The sequence below is a fragment of the Oenanthe melanoleuca genome, chromosome Z (assembly GCF_029582105.1).
Source record: "Oenanthe melanoleuca isolate GR-GAL-2019-014 chromosome Z, OMel1.0, whole genome shotgun sequence".
Taxonomy (NCBI): Eukaryota; Metazoa; Chordata; class Aves; order Passeriformes; family Muscicapidae; genus Oenanthe; species Oenanthe melanoleuca.
In genome coordinates, this window is record NC_079362.1 from 11301608 (window position 1) to 11319959 (window position 18352).

Here is an 18352-nt window from a genome sequence, read left to right on the forward strand (position 1 = left end):
CGCGCCGTTACTCAGCACAGCCGGCGTCCCCACAGCCCGCGGCCCGGCAGTCGGGAGAGCGCGGGGCCGCCGAGCGGAGCGCCGGGTGCAGGTAGGGGCTGTCCTCCCCGGCGGGGATGGACGGTGTGCGGGTGTCCCGCTGCCGCGGTGTGTGGGCGAGTCGATTCCTGGCCGCAGGTCCGCCCGTGTCTCCTGCCCCGCTCGGACCCGGGTCCGTCGCGCCGCCCGGCGCAGGCGTGTGGCGGCCCCCGGGGCGAGCGGAAAGGCCCGCGGCTGCCGCCGGCGTTTCCTCAGAGCCGGGCGGGGAGCGGCCGCCCTCCTGCCCGCGCCCCAGGGTCGCGGGGCTCTCTGGGCATGTCGCCTGCCTCGGGGTGCCCTGGTGCTGTGGGCGATGTGTCCCCATGCTCCCGTCTCCGTGGTCTTGCCCTGGACTCCTTTGTTGGAAACGCGCGCCCCGACTTGGGACACGCTTGTTAAAGTCTGGCTTTTCGCGGCTCCAAGCAGCCCTTTGAGTCACTGCTGAGGATTTCGGCGGAACCCTTTTCAGCTGCGGACACCTGAGGAGTTAATTTAGTTCCCGCCAGCCAGGTTAAATTTATTCCTTCAGCTTCTGCTATTGAGGGTGGGAGTGACGCTGGCCTCAACATTGCTCTCAGGTATTATTAATATAAAAATTAAAAGTGCTTGGTTAGTAATTAACTAGGGAAGTTCATGGCTGCGGAAATCGGAGAAGAGCCACCTGGACGCCGGGCGGTGCTGCGGGCGGAGCTCCGTGCCGGCCGGGCTGAGGCGGCTGGAGAGCGGCTGGAGCGCGGCGGAGCTTCGGCACGATGGTGTTAGCAGGGCAGGTCCGGGGTGCAGGGTCTTGCTGGGAGCATGCAAGGCATTATGTAATCGACTTAATCCCGCTGTTGTCCAGCCGGAGCCTTTAGAGGTTTAGTTTGTTCTTCGGCTGATAAAGAATGTCTGGATTTTTCAGTTAGTGTTTACTTTATTCCTTTCCTTTCTTCAACCGTTAGGTTTTGATATATACAAAGTAACCAGCAGAGAGTAAATGTCTCTCTACATAAGTTATGATAGAATTTGTAAGACTAGCAGGGGTGTTTATTTGTTCAGAATCAAATTGACCAAAATAAAGTTTTGATTCCATCAGGCTTCTCTTGTTTTCATGTAATGTACTTGGTCATTTGAAAACTATCTGAAATAGTTACTTCACAGTATTTCTTGGTGTAGCTTTTTCATAATTGAGTAGACTTCCTTTGTGTTGTTTTCTGGACTTACTGTGTATTCTTAGTATTCTCTCAATCCTTGTATGTGATACTTAATCAGACACTATTTCTTTTTCACTGAACATTTTGTTGCTTTAAGTTTTGGACTAGCTAAAGGACGTTCATATCCTTCTGTTCCATTTTTAATGTAGCACAGGTGTTGAAATAGGTATTGGTACTTCAGCAGTGGCTTGAACTCAAGTTTTCATTGTATTCTGTTCAATGAAAGTGTGAGGGGGAAATGCTGTAGAATTTTTTGTTTCAACAGTGTATAATGAACAATAACGATTTAAAAAAATCAAACAACAAGCCCACAAGCAAAATACGCACAAAAAGCAACCAAACAAAAAAACCCCAACAATTTTAATATCTGGCCCGTTATGGTTTGAACAACACTTAAAGTTCCAGACCAGCAGCTATATTTATGAGTTTGACTTTGTTCTCGTGAAGGTTCTCATGAAATGGGCAATTTAATTTAAATAAACAATTAGAATATTTTATTTTTAATGTAAATATAAGGTGTCTAGATAAGTGTTTGCTAGGGTTGGGCTGCTTTTGAGACTAATACATAGTGAAGTATTCAAAGATGTGAATAATAGGTTCTGCTTTCTTGTTATGTACAGAGATAGGAGGACAGGAATAATTACTCATATGAAAAAACTACATTTGTGTTATCTTGGAAATCACAAGATAAATACTTGAGGTATTCTTTAAGATTAAATAGACGTTTCCCCTTTCTGTCAGTCTTTATGAGAAGTCTAATTGCCACAGAATGAATTAAAATCACTGCTTGTGGGCAGTTTCACATTTGCAATTTTATGCGTTAGGTCTTTATTCATAAGAGATGAAATTGATAAAATGCTCTAACTTTCCTTTTAAAAACCATACCAGAAGGTGTAAGTAATACAGCTTAGGTCTGTTTTATTTCTTAGCCTCTATTGCTTCAATAAAAGAATTTTCTGCAGTTTCTTCCACAGAATTTTCATACATAATTACTATGAAATATGCAATATAATTTCAAAGGGGATGTATATTTCTTTATTGTATTCTTTTTGTTGTTAGTATGTTTAACCAGCTGTAGGAACTGTTTGCAGAGCAGCATTGGCATGTTTATTACTACTGAAGTGTCAAGTAGAAGGTGAGATAGTTGTGTTGTTGTGGTATGTTGATCTCGGAATCTGATGATGCTGTAATGAGTGCAAAGATTTACATCATACATGCTCAGAAGGTGTTAGACTATACCTTAGGTATTCACAACATATCTTAGTCAAATGAGTCCCATTAAAGTTACTCATCTGTACTTGAGGAACCATATGCTTAAAGTAATCTGGTCAGAGCTGTTTTTGCCTCAGCTTCACTAAGGATCCAGATAAAGCACACATGCAGCTTATTCACACTCTCATGTGAGTAATCCATCACAGTGAATGACAAACGAGTTCCAGTATAATAGAAACACTGTTTGCATTTAGTTGGAACTATTCTCTCGTGCAAGTTCAATAGGTAGTTTGTATCAAATTGGTTCAGTTAATGACCTGCTGTTTTTCTTGGGTCTTCTGAGTGAAGAAAGTTGCATGTATTTCTTTTAAAGAAAAGAGTTGTTATTAGCTGTGATTTAGTTGGATAATGACTCTGGAATCAGAATCTTGTGTTTCAGTAGGCATATTTTCCATTGGATTAAAAGATCAATATATAAAGCCTACATTAGTCTAGCACAGGGGAGAAATAATACTTCATCTGTGGTCTTCAGCATGTCATTTGCCATATCTGGTGGCAGCTCATTTTTAGCACATTTAAGCTATCCTGGGGGACGGTACCCCCACAGCAGCTGATTTACTGTGGTTTACTGCAGTACTGCCCTGTGTGTGGATCCTGCAGGCCAGTTTCCAGTCTTCTGAAATTATTTTGGTGAAAAATAGAAAACATTTTCTGAGTGAGATCCTACTTGTAGCGTTGCTGGGCTGTTTATACTTACAAATAATGTAAACTCCCGTTCTAATTCTTTCTGACAAGTGGATTGGAAGAATTAAGAAATTCTGTAGCTATGGTTGTATGCTGGTATAGAGTACAATCCGCTGTTCCTGGGCAGAACAAACTATTTATATCTCACTTTTGGAGGTACAAATTCTTTTAAATTTTTCATGAAAAAAATAATAATCACCCCTTAGAATGAAGTATAGTATCTAACTTTGGTGTTTCTGAAAAGGTGGGAAAACTCACTCAGATCCATTTAATAGCTTCTGATAGAAATAGAAGTGATTTTGAGTTTTGGGTCGTACGTACTTGGGAAAAAAGCATCACAGGAACTTCATCGGATTTTGAAGATGAACTCATGAAGTAGAGGTGAAAGAAGTTGCTTCTTTGGTGCTCATAACCATAAGAGAAGTAAAGAAGGAACAAATACACACCACCATCACCCCTCAAAACAATTTTTGGATTTTTACTTTTCATAAGTCAATCCAAACCGTTTGCTAATACTTAGATTTCCTCCATAGATTCCTTCCACTTAGCCTGACTTGTGGGTATAACTGAATCTGAATGTTCACGTTATCTCATCTGACGGGGATGAGTTATTCCAAATTTGAGTGACTAATTGTGCTGATACACAAGATTATTGTTACTTCTGCTGGCAGGAATATGGTCTTTATGCAGGATCTTTTTAAGAGCCTATCTACCTTCTTCTGGGAGCAGATCAGTACTTCCTGCCATATCCTCTAAACTGCAAGTGTTGATCTCCCATGTCTAAACATTTGTGGTTTCCCTCTGTTTTGAAGAAAACTAGAGACCTGGGGCGAAAACTCTTAGCTGTGGCAGCCTCTTTTTTTGTGCTGTCTTTTTTGGTAGTATTCCACAAATGCTCGTGCTGTTTGTCAAATTACCTCGCTGTGCCTGTTTTTGCTGGTCTAAAAGTATTCTCCATGTAACATTGCTTTCATACTTTACCACCAGGAAGAGACCATTCATACATTCAAAATTATGGATAGTTGTTCCGTGATATATGTTAAAGTGTTTTTGCAGCACTGTCCTTGAAATTTTTTTAAAATGAAGACTATGCTTCTGTACAAGTTTAAGGACAAAACTTGAAATATATAAGTATTAGGTGTCATGATTAGCAGTAAGAGTTTATTGTTGGATGGTCCAAATACTTCTGGAAGAGCATAGTGCTGTACCCAACTAAAATCTGCTTGTTTTGTAGCTTGAGTCAAAGCCATTATGTGAAACTGTGTTTGTGTTCGCAGGGAACTGTCAGGAGATGAACTTGAGACCTGTAGATAGATGTGCTATGGAAAGGTTGTGTGAGTTAAGATGAAATGTCAGATGCCTTAAAACAAGGAGAATAGAGTAAATGCTTATCTTTAGTGGGCTGATTTCCAGCATGGTACTTGTCAAATTCCATTTATCTTCTTATTTCTGAGAAAAAGTATTGCTGCAACAAAGGATTCCCACATCCCCCCACACCCTCTAGTTCCTTCCCCTGGTCTCTTCTCACTGCTCTAAACTGAGAGAACACAATGTCTACTTTAAAGGCAACTGTATCTTTACCTGACTTGATTTTGGTGTAGGTGTAGGGGTTTTTTTTTCTCCCCCCCACTGTTAAAGCCAATGCTTTGAATTGGTACTATACATTATGCTTTAAAAAATATCTGTGATAGAACATTTAGGGATGTGTTTCTCAAAGCATGAAAACCAAAACCCCAGTTGTGTCATTTATACAATCCCAATTCCTACTTGCAGCACGGCTAAGAATTTCTTTGAAGGTTTTCAAAACATTTATGTCGTCAAGTATGAGGAGCAGAGATAAGTTTATGGCTACACTTTTGCGTACCAAAGCTCTACAGTGTTTGCTAAGCCAGAAGCATCATCTTGTTTTGTCTTCTAAGTTTTGACCTTTCATACTTCTGATACTGCTTGTAGGAGCCCATACCCTGTGATTGCAATACACGTTCTTTGTATTTAGGAAATGCTGTAGTGATTTTTAGCTGCAGAAATCTGCATAACTTTAGTATGCTGCAACTCTGCCACATATTTTAATTGTTCTTTATCACATATGTATTTGACAATGTCTTAAGATGAGGAACTTTTTTTTTTCCCTCCAAAGAAACTCCAGAACTCGTGCTTGCTCTTTCCCTGGGTAGTCAATCATGTTTTACTTTTGATATCTGGCAGGCTTTAGAGTTATCACTCTTTAATAATATACTCATTGTGAAGTAATTAATAATATCAAGTTAGATATTGTATGAAAATATACATATATGTATTTAAGTCTGTTTTCTTAAATGTTTAAAACTTATGCATTATTTTCTAGAGACATTACGCTTATATTTTTTTTAAGTGGTTTTTTTTTTTTATTGTCAGATTGTACCTGGAATCTGATACTATTCTCTCTTCCCATTTCAGACTAGAAGATGAATAATCTTTCCTTTAGTGAGCTGTGTTGCCTGTTCTGTTGTCCACCATGCCCAGGGAAAATTGCCTCCAAGCTGGCGTTTTTACCTCCGGATCCCACATACACACTGATGTGTGATGAGAGTGGTGGTCGCTGGACTTTGCATCTCTCTGAGAGAGCAGACTGGCAATATTCTTCTAGAGAAAAAGATGCCATTGAGTGCTTCATGACTAGAACATGTAAAGGCAACAGGATTGCCTGTATGTTCGTGCGTTGCTCACCTAATGCCAAGTACACTTTGCTCTTCTCACATGGAAATGCTGTTGACCTGGGTCAGATGAGCAGCTTTTATATAGGACTGGGCTCACGGATTAATTGTAACATATTCTCCTATGATTATTCTGGATATGGTGCAAGTTCTGGGAAGCCAACAGAAAAGAATCTATATGCTGACATTGATGCTGCTTGGGTGGCTCTTAGAACAAGGTAAGTCATTAATTGCAATTTTTATTTTATGGCATGCTTGTCAAATGGTTTTGTTTTGCATGCATCAGTAGTTGAAACAGCAATGCTGTGATTTAGAATTAGTGGATTCATATCCAAGCTGACTAGTGATGCCTGGTGCTGAAGGCATTGCCAGTATTAAGCAGGATCAGTGTATATTACTTACATACTGGAAAAATTGAAATGGAATTAAATTTAATAAGCTGTGGTTTAATCTTTAATGATTAGAAGATCATCCTTATTGTCATAGTTTGGAATCTTCTCAGCTGCAAAAACTAAAAAGGTGGGAAAAATCCATAATAATCGATACCCCAGTAATTAACCCACTGTTGTGATATGGATGTAAGAAAATGCAGGTTGTTTCTTCAGATAATTTCCATCACCTATTTTTTTTGTAGGGAGGGGCAGAGTAAAAGCTGGTACCAGAGAACTTGGTGAGACTGTATTTCTGTATGGTGTTGAGATCACCCTTTGTTTCAGAATTCTAACTAGCAGCTACAGCAGTTCCAAAGGGATAAACATCTTTTTGCTTTATATAGAAAGCTATCTTCACAAAATAGAATGTGTGGGAGAGGTTGTAATGGATATGTGGAAATAACTTATGGGGGTCACAAAAAAAGAAGGAATTTAGACCAGTGGTGTTAACTCAAGCAGAATAAAAATGAGCAAGAAAAAATACAAATTGAAAGATGTTATTTCAGCTATTTGTATTCTAAGTCTCTGATTTTTAGAGATAAAATAGGGAGATGAAAGACTCTGAATACATTTAGTGATATAGGTGAGAATCCTAGAGAATCCCACACCAAATAAATGTGGCTTCTCTAATTTGAGAGTGATTTTCACCGTAATTTTTTCCATTTGCTTAATATTCTTCTCATGTTACAAATAACCACACTGCAAAAAATATTTTTTAAAATAGTATGCAATCATGAGAATAGCTGCTCACCAAAAATCCCAGCACACTGTGTGTTTTACACCAAAAAGGCATAAAAACCTAAGTGTGGCTTGATCATTGCAACTTGAGCATCCTGTTTAATACTTATAGTATCAGGGATATGACTTAGTGTAAGGGCATGTGGACTTTAAATCCTGGATCCTGGTAATTGTCTCAGAGAGTTTAGAACTTCATCAAAGTAGTACTAATGAGCAGCTTACCCCTTTTCAGTTTAGTCTTGCATTCCTTTTACATTATAACAACAGTATGATATTTCTTTTCAAAGAAGCATATTTTTTATGTATTAAATAGGAGAAAAGCTTATTATCATAAGCTTCATTCAATCACAAGGGACAGGTTTTCAGCTTTGTCTATTCAAAAACATGCATACTAGGTTGTTAGATTAGCCTTTGGTGTTTATTTTTATTGCAGTTGAAAGTTGAGATATGACTGTTCCATAAGCCAAGAGCTGCAACAGGTGCACTGTTGACTATGGTTTGTAGCTAGTAGGATGTTAGCTACTTAGTGAACTACTCTGTAACATTTACCAAAAACATTATGTGGTTTGTGAACAGTGTGGAAGAGAGTCTGAATTATTTAAATATAGCAGAAAATAGAAGAGAACTAAATGGTGAAACATAATACTTTGTCAGTTTACAGGCTCGGCTTTATGAAGTAATTTGTAGTTATTGTTTCTGGTATTGCCTGGAAAAGCTGACGTGAAAGAGAGACTAGGCAGAGCAAAAGGAATAAAATAGGTATTTATTGAAGTGTCAGCCCCCTGGCTAGCCACCTTTTCCCTCACTGTTGCTTATGCTTTTTGAGTGATGGGTGTCTTTGATTCTCTAGCTAGGGATTGTTTTGTCTAACTACCCTGTGAAGAGAACTTACTAACACCTAATATGAAGTTTCAGAGTTACACACTTAAGCAGCAGAGATTCTGAAAAACATAAAAGCTAAAACCAAAGGCATCACTGGCACTATCTTTAACATTTATAACTAATTCTGTAAAAACAAATTAATTCAATTGATTGTTTGCAGGAGAAATGTGAGTGTAGCTGTAACCCCCTGGAAATTCTTGTTGATGATATAAGAAAGGGACCCTAAAGTTTTAAACAGTGTGCCTCACAGTTTGTGATGTGATGGAGGAAAGAATGGAGAAGTTACCTTTGGAGATTGACCACAGTTACCCATAGCTTCCTGCATTCCCTGTTCTGAAGAATGGAATCACAGAATCCAGCACTAAAAGGTGTTTCTGGAATAATTGAAATGCTCATGCTGACTTAGTTCAGTCAAAACTGCTTGTGGTATAGACTTGCTAGCATTTTAAGTTTGTATCTTGGAAGGACAATCCACATACTTACCTGTAAAAAAGCTGTCCAGTGGGGCCTGGACGTCTGGGGTGAAATAGTCTGGAACTCGTATTGAGGGTGATGATGAGACTTTGCTGTGAATATTAATATTCATGTAAGTGAATACAGAAAGCTAGTTTGGCAGCCTATCTGAACAGGTGAACAGCAGATGTAGATGCTGAGTTGTGCCCCTATTCTTTAACTTCTTTGAGTATGTTAATAGGAAGCAGTAACTACCTATGTGGATGATGGCTGTGAAAGAATGTGGTGTGATTCACTGCTTTAATCAGGTTTGGAAAAGTTGTACATTGCTGCATATTCATGTGCATGGGACTGTATAAAAACTGCAAGAGAGGACATTGTTTTTCCAGGTGTCATAGCTACCAAGTGTTGAAATACCAGGAGTCATTTTGGGATACGCCTGTTTTCTGCCGTTGTGGTCTCTGAAGGCCTTTGATGACACCCTAGTAAGGGTGGAAGGGTTTGACCAGCCCCAGGCAAATGCAGGGCAAGTGGCACTCATTCAGAAACCTCTGAAGAAGAGCCAGAATTGCCTCATGACCAGATTTACCTGTAAGAAGCCAAATGGCCCTTTCATTGTTGCTTATCATGGGCTGCATAATAATTGAAAAATTGAAGGGTAAATCTCACCATCAGATGATGTGTTGAAGTGGACAGAATGTCCATAAATTGAACAGCCAGGTATAGAAATAATACTGAATTTCTTCGGAAGTTGGCCAAAAGTGTTAATTTGATAATTTGCAAATTGATTTATTTTTTAAGTAGTAGAGGAAGAAGAAGGGGTGGGGTTCAGCTAGAAGTCAAGGTACATAACTTTGTACATTTGGAGAGAAATTGAGGTTTTATTTAAATTGATAGGGAAAAGTAGTTCAATAACCGTGGAAGAGAAGTCTTGGCAGTAGAGCAAGTGTATTGGCAGCATTTTAAAGTTTAGATGAGGCCAAGCTGTTATGAAAGTGGCAGAGAAGATGCAGTTTGTTGATTAAAATGTGGACAATGGGCTTGCCTCTCATAAAATATAGTTCCTTTTTTCTTCTCCCAATGTAAAATATTGTATGCACAAGAAGGGGAATGTGCACAGCAGTTGAGGAAGAGCTGTATGCTCCTGAATTTTATTCATGGCCTGCAATGTTGATAGTTACACATGTGAAAAATGTTCTTGTCCTTCATGTTCTGCAACTTGCAGCTGTAATTTCATGTGTTATGTCCATGATGACAAAAGATTCTGAATGTGCATTGAAAATTCCCTCAGGATGTTCCCACTTGTTCCATGTGCCCCAGGTGCTGTGTTGGCTTTCTAAATGTGTGTGTTGCAATAGCTTTACAAACAATAGCTTCTCTAGAGCATCTAGTGTAAGCCTAAAGAGGTACTATGGAAAATTTACCCTTCTAAGCTTCATCTTATCAACACTTTATTTCATTATTGTAAAGCGATCAAGTCCTCCAGATTAAGAGCAGTAGTTGGGAAGTAAATGTAAATTACTTTGTCTCCCTTATGTATATCCAGGTCAAAATGGCATGTATTTTTAAGAGCCTGACAATATAGCATGATAATTTCTGCTGGTATTTTTTTTTTCTTAAAGGTAAGGAAGTTAAAAACCAAAAACAAGGAGAAAACCCAAATTAAAAAAAAATGCTCCCTACCTTGTCACATCCAAACATGCATTCTCTAGTTTGTTTATTGGACATCACAGCAATGTGATACATATCCAGTGAAAATACAAAATAAGGTGAATATCAAATGTAAGTGATGTACATCCAATTAATGTGTTCAAGGAAAGGTCAGACAGTTTGAGCAACTCGATTCAGTGGAATATTACCTCCCTGTGCCAGGGGCTTGGACTATGTCACAGTCCAATGTGAACTGTTCTATGATCCCATGGAGGGACAGAGAAAAGGTGGACCATCAGTAAGATAAAGTGCAGGAAAAGTCTTGCTACAAAGACAGAAATATCAAGAAAATAGTGGAAGAGTTTCTGCTAAATCACATGAAGTTCATCACCAAGGGAAAAAAAGAATATTTCATTGCTGTTTAGCAGTTCTTTTTCTACCAGAAGCTGAAAAGATCAGGCCAGGAGTGTTTAGAGTTGCCTCTTTTGCAAGATACCATCTATATCTCGTCAGGATATGTCAGGCCACAGAAAAGGATACTGGCTTCATTAGTGTTGGGCCCTGATTCCAGGCAGTGGAACAGTTGGGACAGTTGCAACAACTTATTGCTTGCTCCTTCCTCAGCCCACCTATGGTATGTGTTTCCTGCCTGTCCCTGAACAAAGGCAGCACAAAGGAGCACAAAAGCTCCACTACTCCCAGACAATATTTATTTAGTTCTTTTCATTAACTGTTAAAGCCTAATGAGGGGGAACACATTGCTGAAGCTGCAATAGGAAAGTGGTTCTTTTCTCTTTGGCAATAGCTTAGCTTTGTAGTGACATGAACGTGTGCCTTTAGCGTGATGATGAGGCAGAAATTTATGAGGCCTCAGACACCCTGTGAGGATGTCAGGAAGCTTATGTGAGCACAGGTTCTGTGTCAAAACTGCTGTTTAGATTCTATCTGCTTTCTAGGCAGGTAATCTTTAAGTATGTGAACATAAAGGGTGTTGAAAGGAATTGAAATCTCAGTTGCTTTGAGAAAGAGAAAGATACTGAGTTAGCCTTTAAACTGCAAAAAATATCTATCTAGTTTTGTACCAGATTCTGCCCAGAATAAGTTGTCCATGAGGCATAGTGCTTTCTCTGAGAAGGTAAATCTGTGAGTAGCTACTTTTAATGTTTTCTTTTAAGGTCCTTTTTGGTGATTATGGCTTAAAAAAAAATCCCCAAACCTGAAAACAATCCTCCATTACCTTCACCCCCACATGGAAGGTCTGTCTATGCTGACACAAGTAACCTAAGATTACTTGAGTGGACAACAGTGTTTACATTAGTCCTATTATCAACATAATGAGCTTTCTAAGATAGCAACAGACTTTACAGTATGTCTTTGACCTCTTGTAACCAGAAGAACTACTTGAATTGTATGGCACTGTAAATGTCATGTTCCCCTTCCTCAGAATGGCCTGTACTTATGGCACTGATTAAGAGAAAAATGTTACTGTGACTTTTCTCTTGATCTGTCATTCTTCCTTCAGGAGACCAGGTATGTAGTCATCTGATAATTTGACACACAACTTCTTGGAGTTTAACAGGCTATGAGTCTCAAAAGCAGTAAAGTAGTTTTGTGAGTAGGGAACTTAAAACCAGTTACCTTTTCAAGAATTTTTCTGTTTTAGATTGTAAAATGATACTTTTGAGAGATAGCAACAGAGGGACAGTTGGGCTCTTTCTTTTTCCCAACATTTCAGAAGCCTGTTGTATTGGGCTTGCATGGCCAGGCTATGGTAGCAGTGGGCTAGAGGGGTGCCTTACGTGAGATGCTGCCAGAGGCTTCCTCCATGTCTGGCAGAGCCAATCTCTGTCCACTCCAAAGATGGAGCTGGCAGAGTCTGGGCTAGTTAGAAATTATGGTTGTGCCTCTGGGATAACATACTTAAGAAGAAGAGGGGGACAGAAATCATCATGCAGTTGTAATTTTGGCCAGAAAAGAGTGAAGTGAGAACATGTGATGGGAACAGTCCTCCAGACACCAGGGTCAGTGAAGGGGGGGCAGGAGATGCTCCAGGTGTGATGGAGCTGAGATTCCCCTGCAGCCTATGATGCAGACCATGTGAGGCAGCTGTGCCAGCCATGGGGATCCACAGGGATGCAGAGATCCATCTAGAGCCCATGGAGGAGCATCACACCAGATGTGTGAGGGGGGATGCCTGAAGGGAGGCTGTGACCCCGTGGGAGACCTGTGAAGAGAAGAGCCCTGCTCCTGTGCTGGAGCAGCCTGACCTTGAAGAACTGCACCCCATGGAAAAGTGACCCACACTACAGCAATTTGAGGCAACTGTTGCCTGTAGGACAGACTCACATCTGAAGTTCATGGAGAATTGTGTCCCATGAGAGGGATGCCTTGGTGAGCTGGGGAAGGACTCCTTGCCCTGAGCAGCAAGAGAAGCAGCCCATGTTGAACTGACCATAACCCCCATTCCCTGTCTCCATGTGCTGCTGGGGTAGGCTGTAGAGCTGGGAAGGAGCGGGGATGGGGGGAAGGTGTTTTTAAGGTCTGTTTTACTTCTCTTTATCCTGCTCTGATTTTGTTAGTAATAAATTTAGTTAATATCTCTACTTCTAGCTGGTTTTGCCCATGATGGTATTTGATGACGGATCTCTCCCAGTCCTTATCTCAGCCCACGAGCCCTTCGTTAAATTTTCCTCTCCCCTGTCCAGCTGTGGAGCAGAGTGATAGAGCTGCTTTGGAGGGTGCCTGGCATCCAGCCAGCGCCAGCCCACTAAACCTTTTCAAGTGAAAAGGGAAGACTGGAATGTGATCTCTCTTTTCCAAAGTGCTTGGAGTTTATTTGGGAGTCAGGGGTTGATTATTTAGGTTTTCATCTTCTTCGAGCCAGAATATTCAGAAGTCTACTTTGAACCACCACTTCTGGTTATTCACCTCTTTATTTTCGTTTACAGATTGCAAAGCATGTAGTTTCTGGTGGACACTGAGGCAATCTATTTGACTGTGGTGGTGTAAGGTTTACTTTAATCCAGATATCATAAATGCTTTTCTTGGCTTATTTTTTTTGTAGTCATCATTTATCTATCTTCAGGCTGAAGGAATTTAATCAAAATGTAAGGGAAAGAATAATGAGAAAGAGAGAAGAATACACGTTCCAAAATGTACTTTTTAAGTTCTGCTTTAAATTCCTGGGTAATGGCCTGTATCTTTTAAAACTCCTCCAACAAAATGCAAGTGTGGTAATTAGGAAGGTTTGTTATTTGAAAAAACGTTTTTTTTGCTGTGCAAAATGCTTTTTTTGTTTTTTTTTCAGGTATTCATTCATATTTTGTTTAGATTATGTGGGAATGGAGGGAAGGTCATACTGTACTTTTAGAATGGTCAAATGTGATGTGAATGGGGAGATGAATTGTAAAATGATAGGTGCTAAGATATTCTCAGGTGTTTCAGAAGAGATGCAGAAATAGTGAAGACGTTAGATTTGTTTTTTGTTTCAAGGCTTTAATTTGTTGTATTTATGTGTGTTGGAATTTTCAGAAAATCTTGTTAATGCTTGAAATTGCTTATTCTTTGAGAACTGTCATGAGGTGAAGGGCTTGCTGGTAGTTCCAGGCTGATGATGAAGACTTAGAGTTTTAGAAGTCTTAATTTGATCATGATCTGATTATGACTCGAAGCTCTTTCTAGGAAACACTGACAGTAATTAAGTAGTCATGATTCAGCAAGGTTCCTGTGTCAAGCAGAGTCTGCCTCTGTGCTAATACTTTAAAAGCTTTTACATTTCACTCTATCAGAACCAAATTTAAAGAAACAGATGAATATTAAATAGACAATGTTAGATGTGAACAGTGGGTTTTAACCAAAGTTAGCAAGCTATTGTCATGCCTAATGAGCTCTGCTGCTGATATGTAAAATGCAATACTACAATTACTACAATTACTACAATACTACAAAAATACTACAATCTTGAAATCTTCTAGATACCTATTTTTTATTAACTGTTTATTATATGCTGGTGCAACTTAGAGGACATTTTTTCTGGCTTATTAAGAAGTACTTGTGGATTTGGCAATTTTGGTGTTGGTTGTAATTTGAATGTCTTGGTGCGAGAATGTCTTGGTTTGAGACATTGGTTTGTTCCTAATGTTCCTGGTTTTTTAGTATCTTAGACTTTACTGATTTTAGTGTTTGGTTTCCTATACAGTTATTTACCCATGTTTATAAGGTACAGGAGAATTTCTTTGTTACTTCCCCTGACTTTACTAGAGGTATGCAAAATATACTAATTTGATAACTTTTTTGTGGGTTTGGGCATTGTTATATAGTGTTGACAGAAAATATACATGCCTTTAGTGTCAACAAGGTAACTAGTGCACTTTCCTACACTAGATTTTCATTCCTTTTAGAGTTAAAGTGGCAAACATCAAACGTGCCCCATGCTGTTTCACAGTGACGTTAGGCTAGGCTGCTCTTAGTTAAAAAGTTGGACAAGTTTTTAATAATGAGAACAGTAATTTGGGTTTGGTGTGTTTTTTGTTTTGTTTTGGGGCTTTGGACTTCTTTTGGAGGTGATAGGGAGGAGTTGTTTTGTTTTTTGTGGGGTTTTGGGGAGGGTGATTGTTTTTGGTTTTGGGGTTTTTTTTCTGTATGGGGTTTTCCTGGGTTTGGTATTAATGTAATGTAGTATCCCTTCCAATTAAAGGTACTTCCTTTCCCAAGTTTAGATACACTGATGCAGTATGGCCTATTGTAAGAGTACCTGGTTAGTACAGGGCAATGGATCAGCACCTCACTTCTGTTGCAGGCACTAATCTTTAGAGGCTTTTCTCATGTAACTTGGGTATCCATGCTAATGCTGAAAAATATATTAAACTGACTTGCCTAAGTGTTAAGTGTCTAGATATTTCTTTTGTTTGCCCTTGTTAATTGCACCTTAGGAGGGAGGCTTTGACTTCAATTCTGTATTCCCTGTTGGGCTGTCTTGCTTGTGGATTAGGTTGATAAGAACAAGCTTCTTTGCTACTACCTGGAATGCTCAGTATTATTATACTGATCACTCTCAGTATGGGCATGCTTTAAGTCTCAGTAAATTTATAAACAATGTTACCAGTTTGCAGGTTTTATTAGGTAGCATAAGAGTTAAGCTTACCAAATTTTTGCAGGCTTGATTATGCTTCATGTGATGTAACCTAAGAGCTCTTAAGGCTCTAATCTGTTTTTTGTTTTCGGTTGTAGGTCCACTGGAGTTAATAGTGACAAGTTTTAACTAGTATACAAGCCACACTGCATTGAGGCATAAGAAAAAAAATACTGCAAATGGAGAGTAAATAAATAATTGTGTATTTTAGTCAGGAACGTTATAGAACAGACTTGTTTGCTCTTCTACCAGCTCCTGTTTCATAGTTGATACCCTTCTGAAAATTTTCACCTTCAGAAATGCCTTTTTTGCCTTGCTCTGTAGGTTTTGTCTGTTTCACTTAATAAACATTTCTAATTTTCACTTTTGTCTGTTTCACTTTTTAAATGTTTCTAATATTCTAGGTATGGAATTCGCCCTGAAAATGTGATTATATATGGCCAGAGTATAGGAACAGTACCATCTGTGGATCTTGCTGCTAGGTATGAAAGTGCTGCTGTAATTCTTCATTCTCCACTGACTTCAGGGATGCGAGTAGCTTTTCCTGATACCAAGAAGACGTACTGCTTTGATGCATTCCCGAAGTAAGTTTTAGGATTATCTTTTTTTATTTAGCAGGCATTTTCTCTATTAAAGAAGTTTTCAACTAAAGAAACAAGTAGTCTGGCAAATCCTCTTAAATTTTTTTCCAAAGTTTAATAAAACAGTTGGAGAAAAATCAGTGAGTAATATCAAAGAGGAACATTTAATTTCAAGAAGTTTACAAAACTTTGTAAACCTTATGGGTGCTTTGCATCTCAAATTATTTTAGTGGATATCTGTAAAGAAGTAATTCATTTTCCTATACATAATATGTAAATCCTTAGTTCTAACAAGTAGTTCCATCCAGTCAATTGTTAGTTTGGATAACTCTGGACAAAGTTGCTTGGAGTAAGTTTCTGTAAAACTAAGTACGTCTTAACTGAAGAAAATTCCTGTTATGTATTTCAGAACAATGCCATTGTTTACATAGATACAATCTTTTTCTTACAGCATTGACAAAATTTCTAAAATAACATCTCCTGTCTTAATAATCCATGGAACTGAAGATGAAGTAATTGACTTTTCACATGGCCTGGCGTTATTTGAGCGTTGTCAGAGACCTGTAGAGCCACTGTGGGTAGAAGGAGCAGGCCATAATGATGTGGAACTCTATGGACAGTACCTTGAAAGGTTAAAACAGTTTGTGTCACAGGAACTGGTGAACTTGTAACTTTCGTTGTGTATTTACATGTTTTTTTCATTTCACTGCAGAACTGCACATCTTGATAAATTTGTTATTTAAAACCTGAATGTTGTGTTTTCAAATCATCTTGGTTGCCTTCATTAAATGTACAGATAATGATTTGTCAACATAATTAATGAAGGTTTTAATGCCACATTAGAAACTGGAATTACATGGTCATGCAGTCAGACTTGGCAGTTCATATTTCTTTGTGTGAGGTTTTTTCTTCTTAGATATAAAGAAAAAAAATCACAAGGCGTACTGTAAGAAAATTTAATTATTTAAAACCAAATGCTGTAAAAGTGTTGCCAAGTGCTTCAGCATATCAAAAACAAGTTTATAAATATTTTTTAAACATCTCAAGGTGTACTGTGACTTACTCTGTTGCACAGGTGTAATTAAAAAACAGACTTCTAAGCAGTTGTTCTGTAAAAATGTAATAGCCATGAAATTTGAGTAAATACTAATGTATGTAATGAGAATAAACAGTCACTGAAAACTACTCATGCCCTGTTACAGGGAGGGGGGTGCAAAATAGATATATTTTCCCATACTTTTCGTTTCCTTTGTGCTTAGTTTTCCTCTAGTTATTTTGTACTCATGTTGTCGCTTAGCTTTCAGGATAATAAAATGTACCTTCTCATGTTCTCAGGAGTCCTAATCTTGCCAAAATAATTCCACAAGTTATTATAATTGTAATGCAAGTATCATTCATATGATTACTACTGAGGCCATTTCTTTGAAAATAGGTGAAATACCTCTTTGAAACCAGTAAGACTTTTAAAACCTAGAAGACTTGTTGAACCATGTAGTTTTAAACACTGATTTTCTAGAGTCACAGTGTGTCATTAAGAAGAATTTTGAAGTATATTCAACATAATAAAAAATTTGCAACTTTGCAGTTGTCTATCAGGCTTAATTTTGGGTGTTTAGTATAAAAGCTTATTGTTTCTTGAGTATCATATGGAAATTTTACTAATCAGGCCTGGGTGTGGTGAGAGGAGAAGAGAATATTGACATTTTTCTATTAACTCATCATGAAATAAACTTAAATAGCCTTTCCCTTGAATGACTGTGCGTGAATAAAACTACGAAAAATAAACTTAATTATATGTAGCCTAATTGTAAACAAAATAATTTTCCAACAATACACACTGTGCTTTTAAGGCCTTACATAGTTTAATTGTTCTGCTTGTTTTTGTGATTGAGACTATTGTATACTTAAGTGTAGCTTTGAGTATTGTGAAAACTTTGGTTAAGAGGTGTTGATTAACAGTAAACAATATCTCACAAACTTTTGCAGTTCTTCCTTTTTCTTTTTATTCAGAGAAGTAGCAGCAGTTGCTTATAGTATCAAAATACTTAGCAACTCCCACTTTATTCAAGGAAATCTGATATCTAAAGCAATAACCCATTGTTCTGAATTTCCAGCACCTTTATCAAAAGCTTCTGTTCTGATCACCCTATCTCCATGCCTCACCTTTCTACCATTTGCCATTCATCACACAGGCTTTCTGCTGCAATGCTGCTTGTAAACTTTTCTTCTGTAATTAATTCTACTATTCCCTTCTTTGAAATTGAAAAAATAATTCTCTTGTGCACTTTGGCGAGTTAAATGAGTAGAAAAAAATTTATTCTCAAGCACCTAGGTTCCTAGGTTTTGATCAAGGATGCCTCAGTGAGTTCTGAAATTGAGTATATTCAGGAACAGCAACATTAGACTTAAGCATTTTCATCCTAATTGAAGACTTTTGTATGCAGATGCATAACTCAGCTTTATAACACTGTACATAATCATAGTTTGATTTTCTTTTCTTACTACCTTCTAGCCACTATCTCAGATGGAAATCATTACCATTAAATGTTTAAGTGCTTTCTTTGTG

The 18352-nt window shown here is 38.4% G+C and overlaps 1 protein-coding gene across 4 annotated transcripts; it reads left to right on the plus strand.

The window, feature by feature from the left end:
* The first annotated feature begins 3 nt into the window (after nt 1–3).
* On the plus strand, nt 4–17927 carry ABHD17B (abhydrolase domain containing 17B, depalmitoylase). Of its 4 annotated transcripts, none has more exons than XM_056514878.1 (5): nt 8–91; nt 4505–4686; nt 5664–6138; nt 15610–15789; nt 16238–17927. In XM_056514878.1, the coding sequence occupies exons 3-5, from the start codon at nt 5672–5674 to the stop codon at nt 16455–16457; spliced, it is 867 nt and encodes a 288-aa protein (XP_056370853.1). In that variant the 5' UTR covers nt 8–91; nt 4505–4686; nt 5664–5671; the 3' UTR covers nt 16458–17927. The 4 variants fall into 4 exon arrangements, with proteins under 4 accessions (XP_056370851.1, XP_056370853.1, XP_056370854.1 ...); XM_056514879.1 differs by having other exon boundaries at nt 4505–4644; XM_056514876.1 differs by lacking the exon at nt 4505–4686 and having other exon boundaries at nt 4–91.
* The last annotated feature ends 425 nt before the right edge of the window (nt 17928–18352 follow it).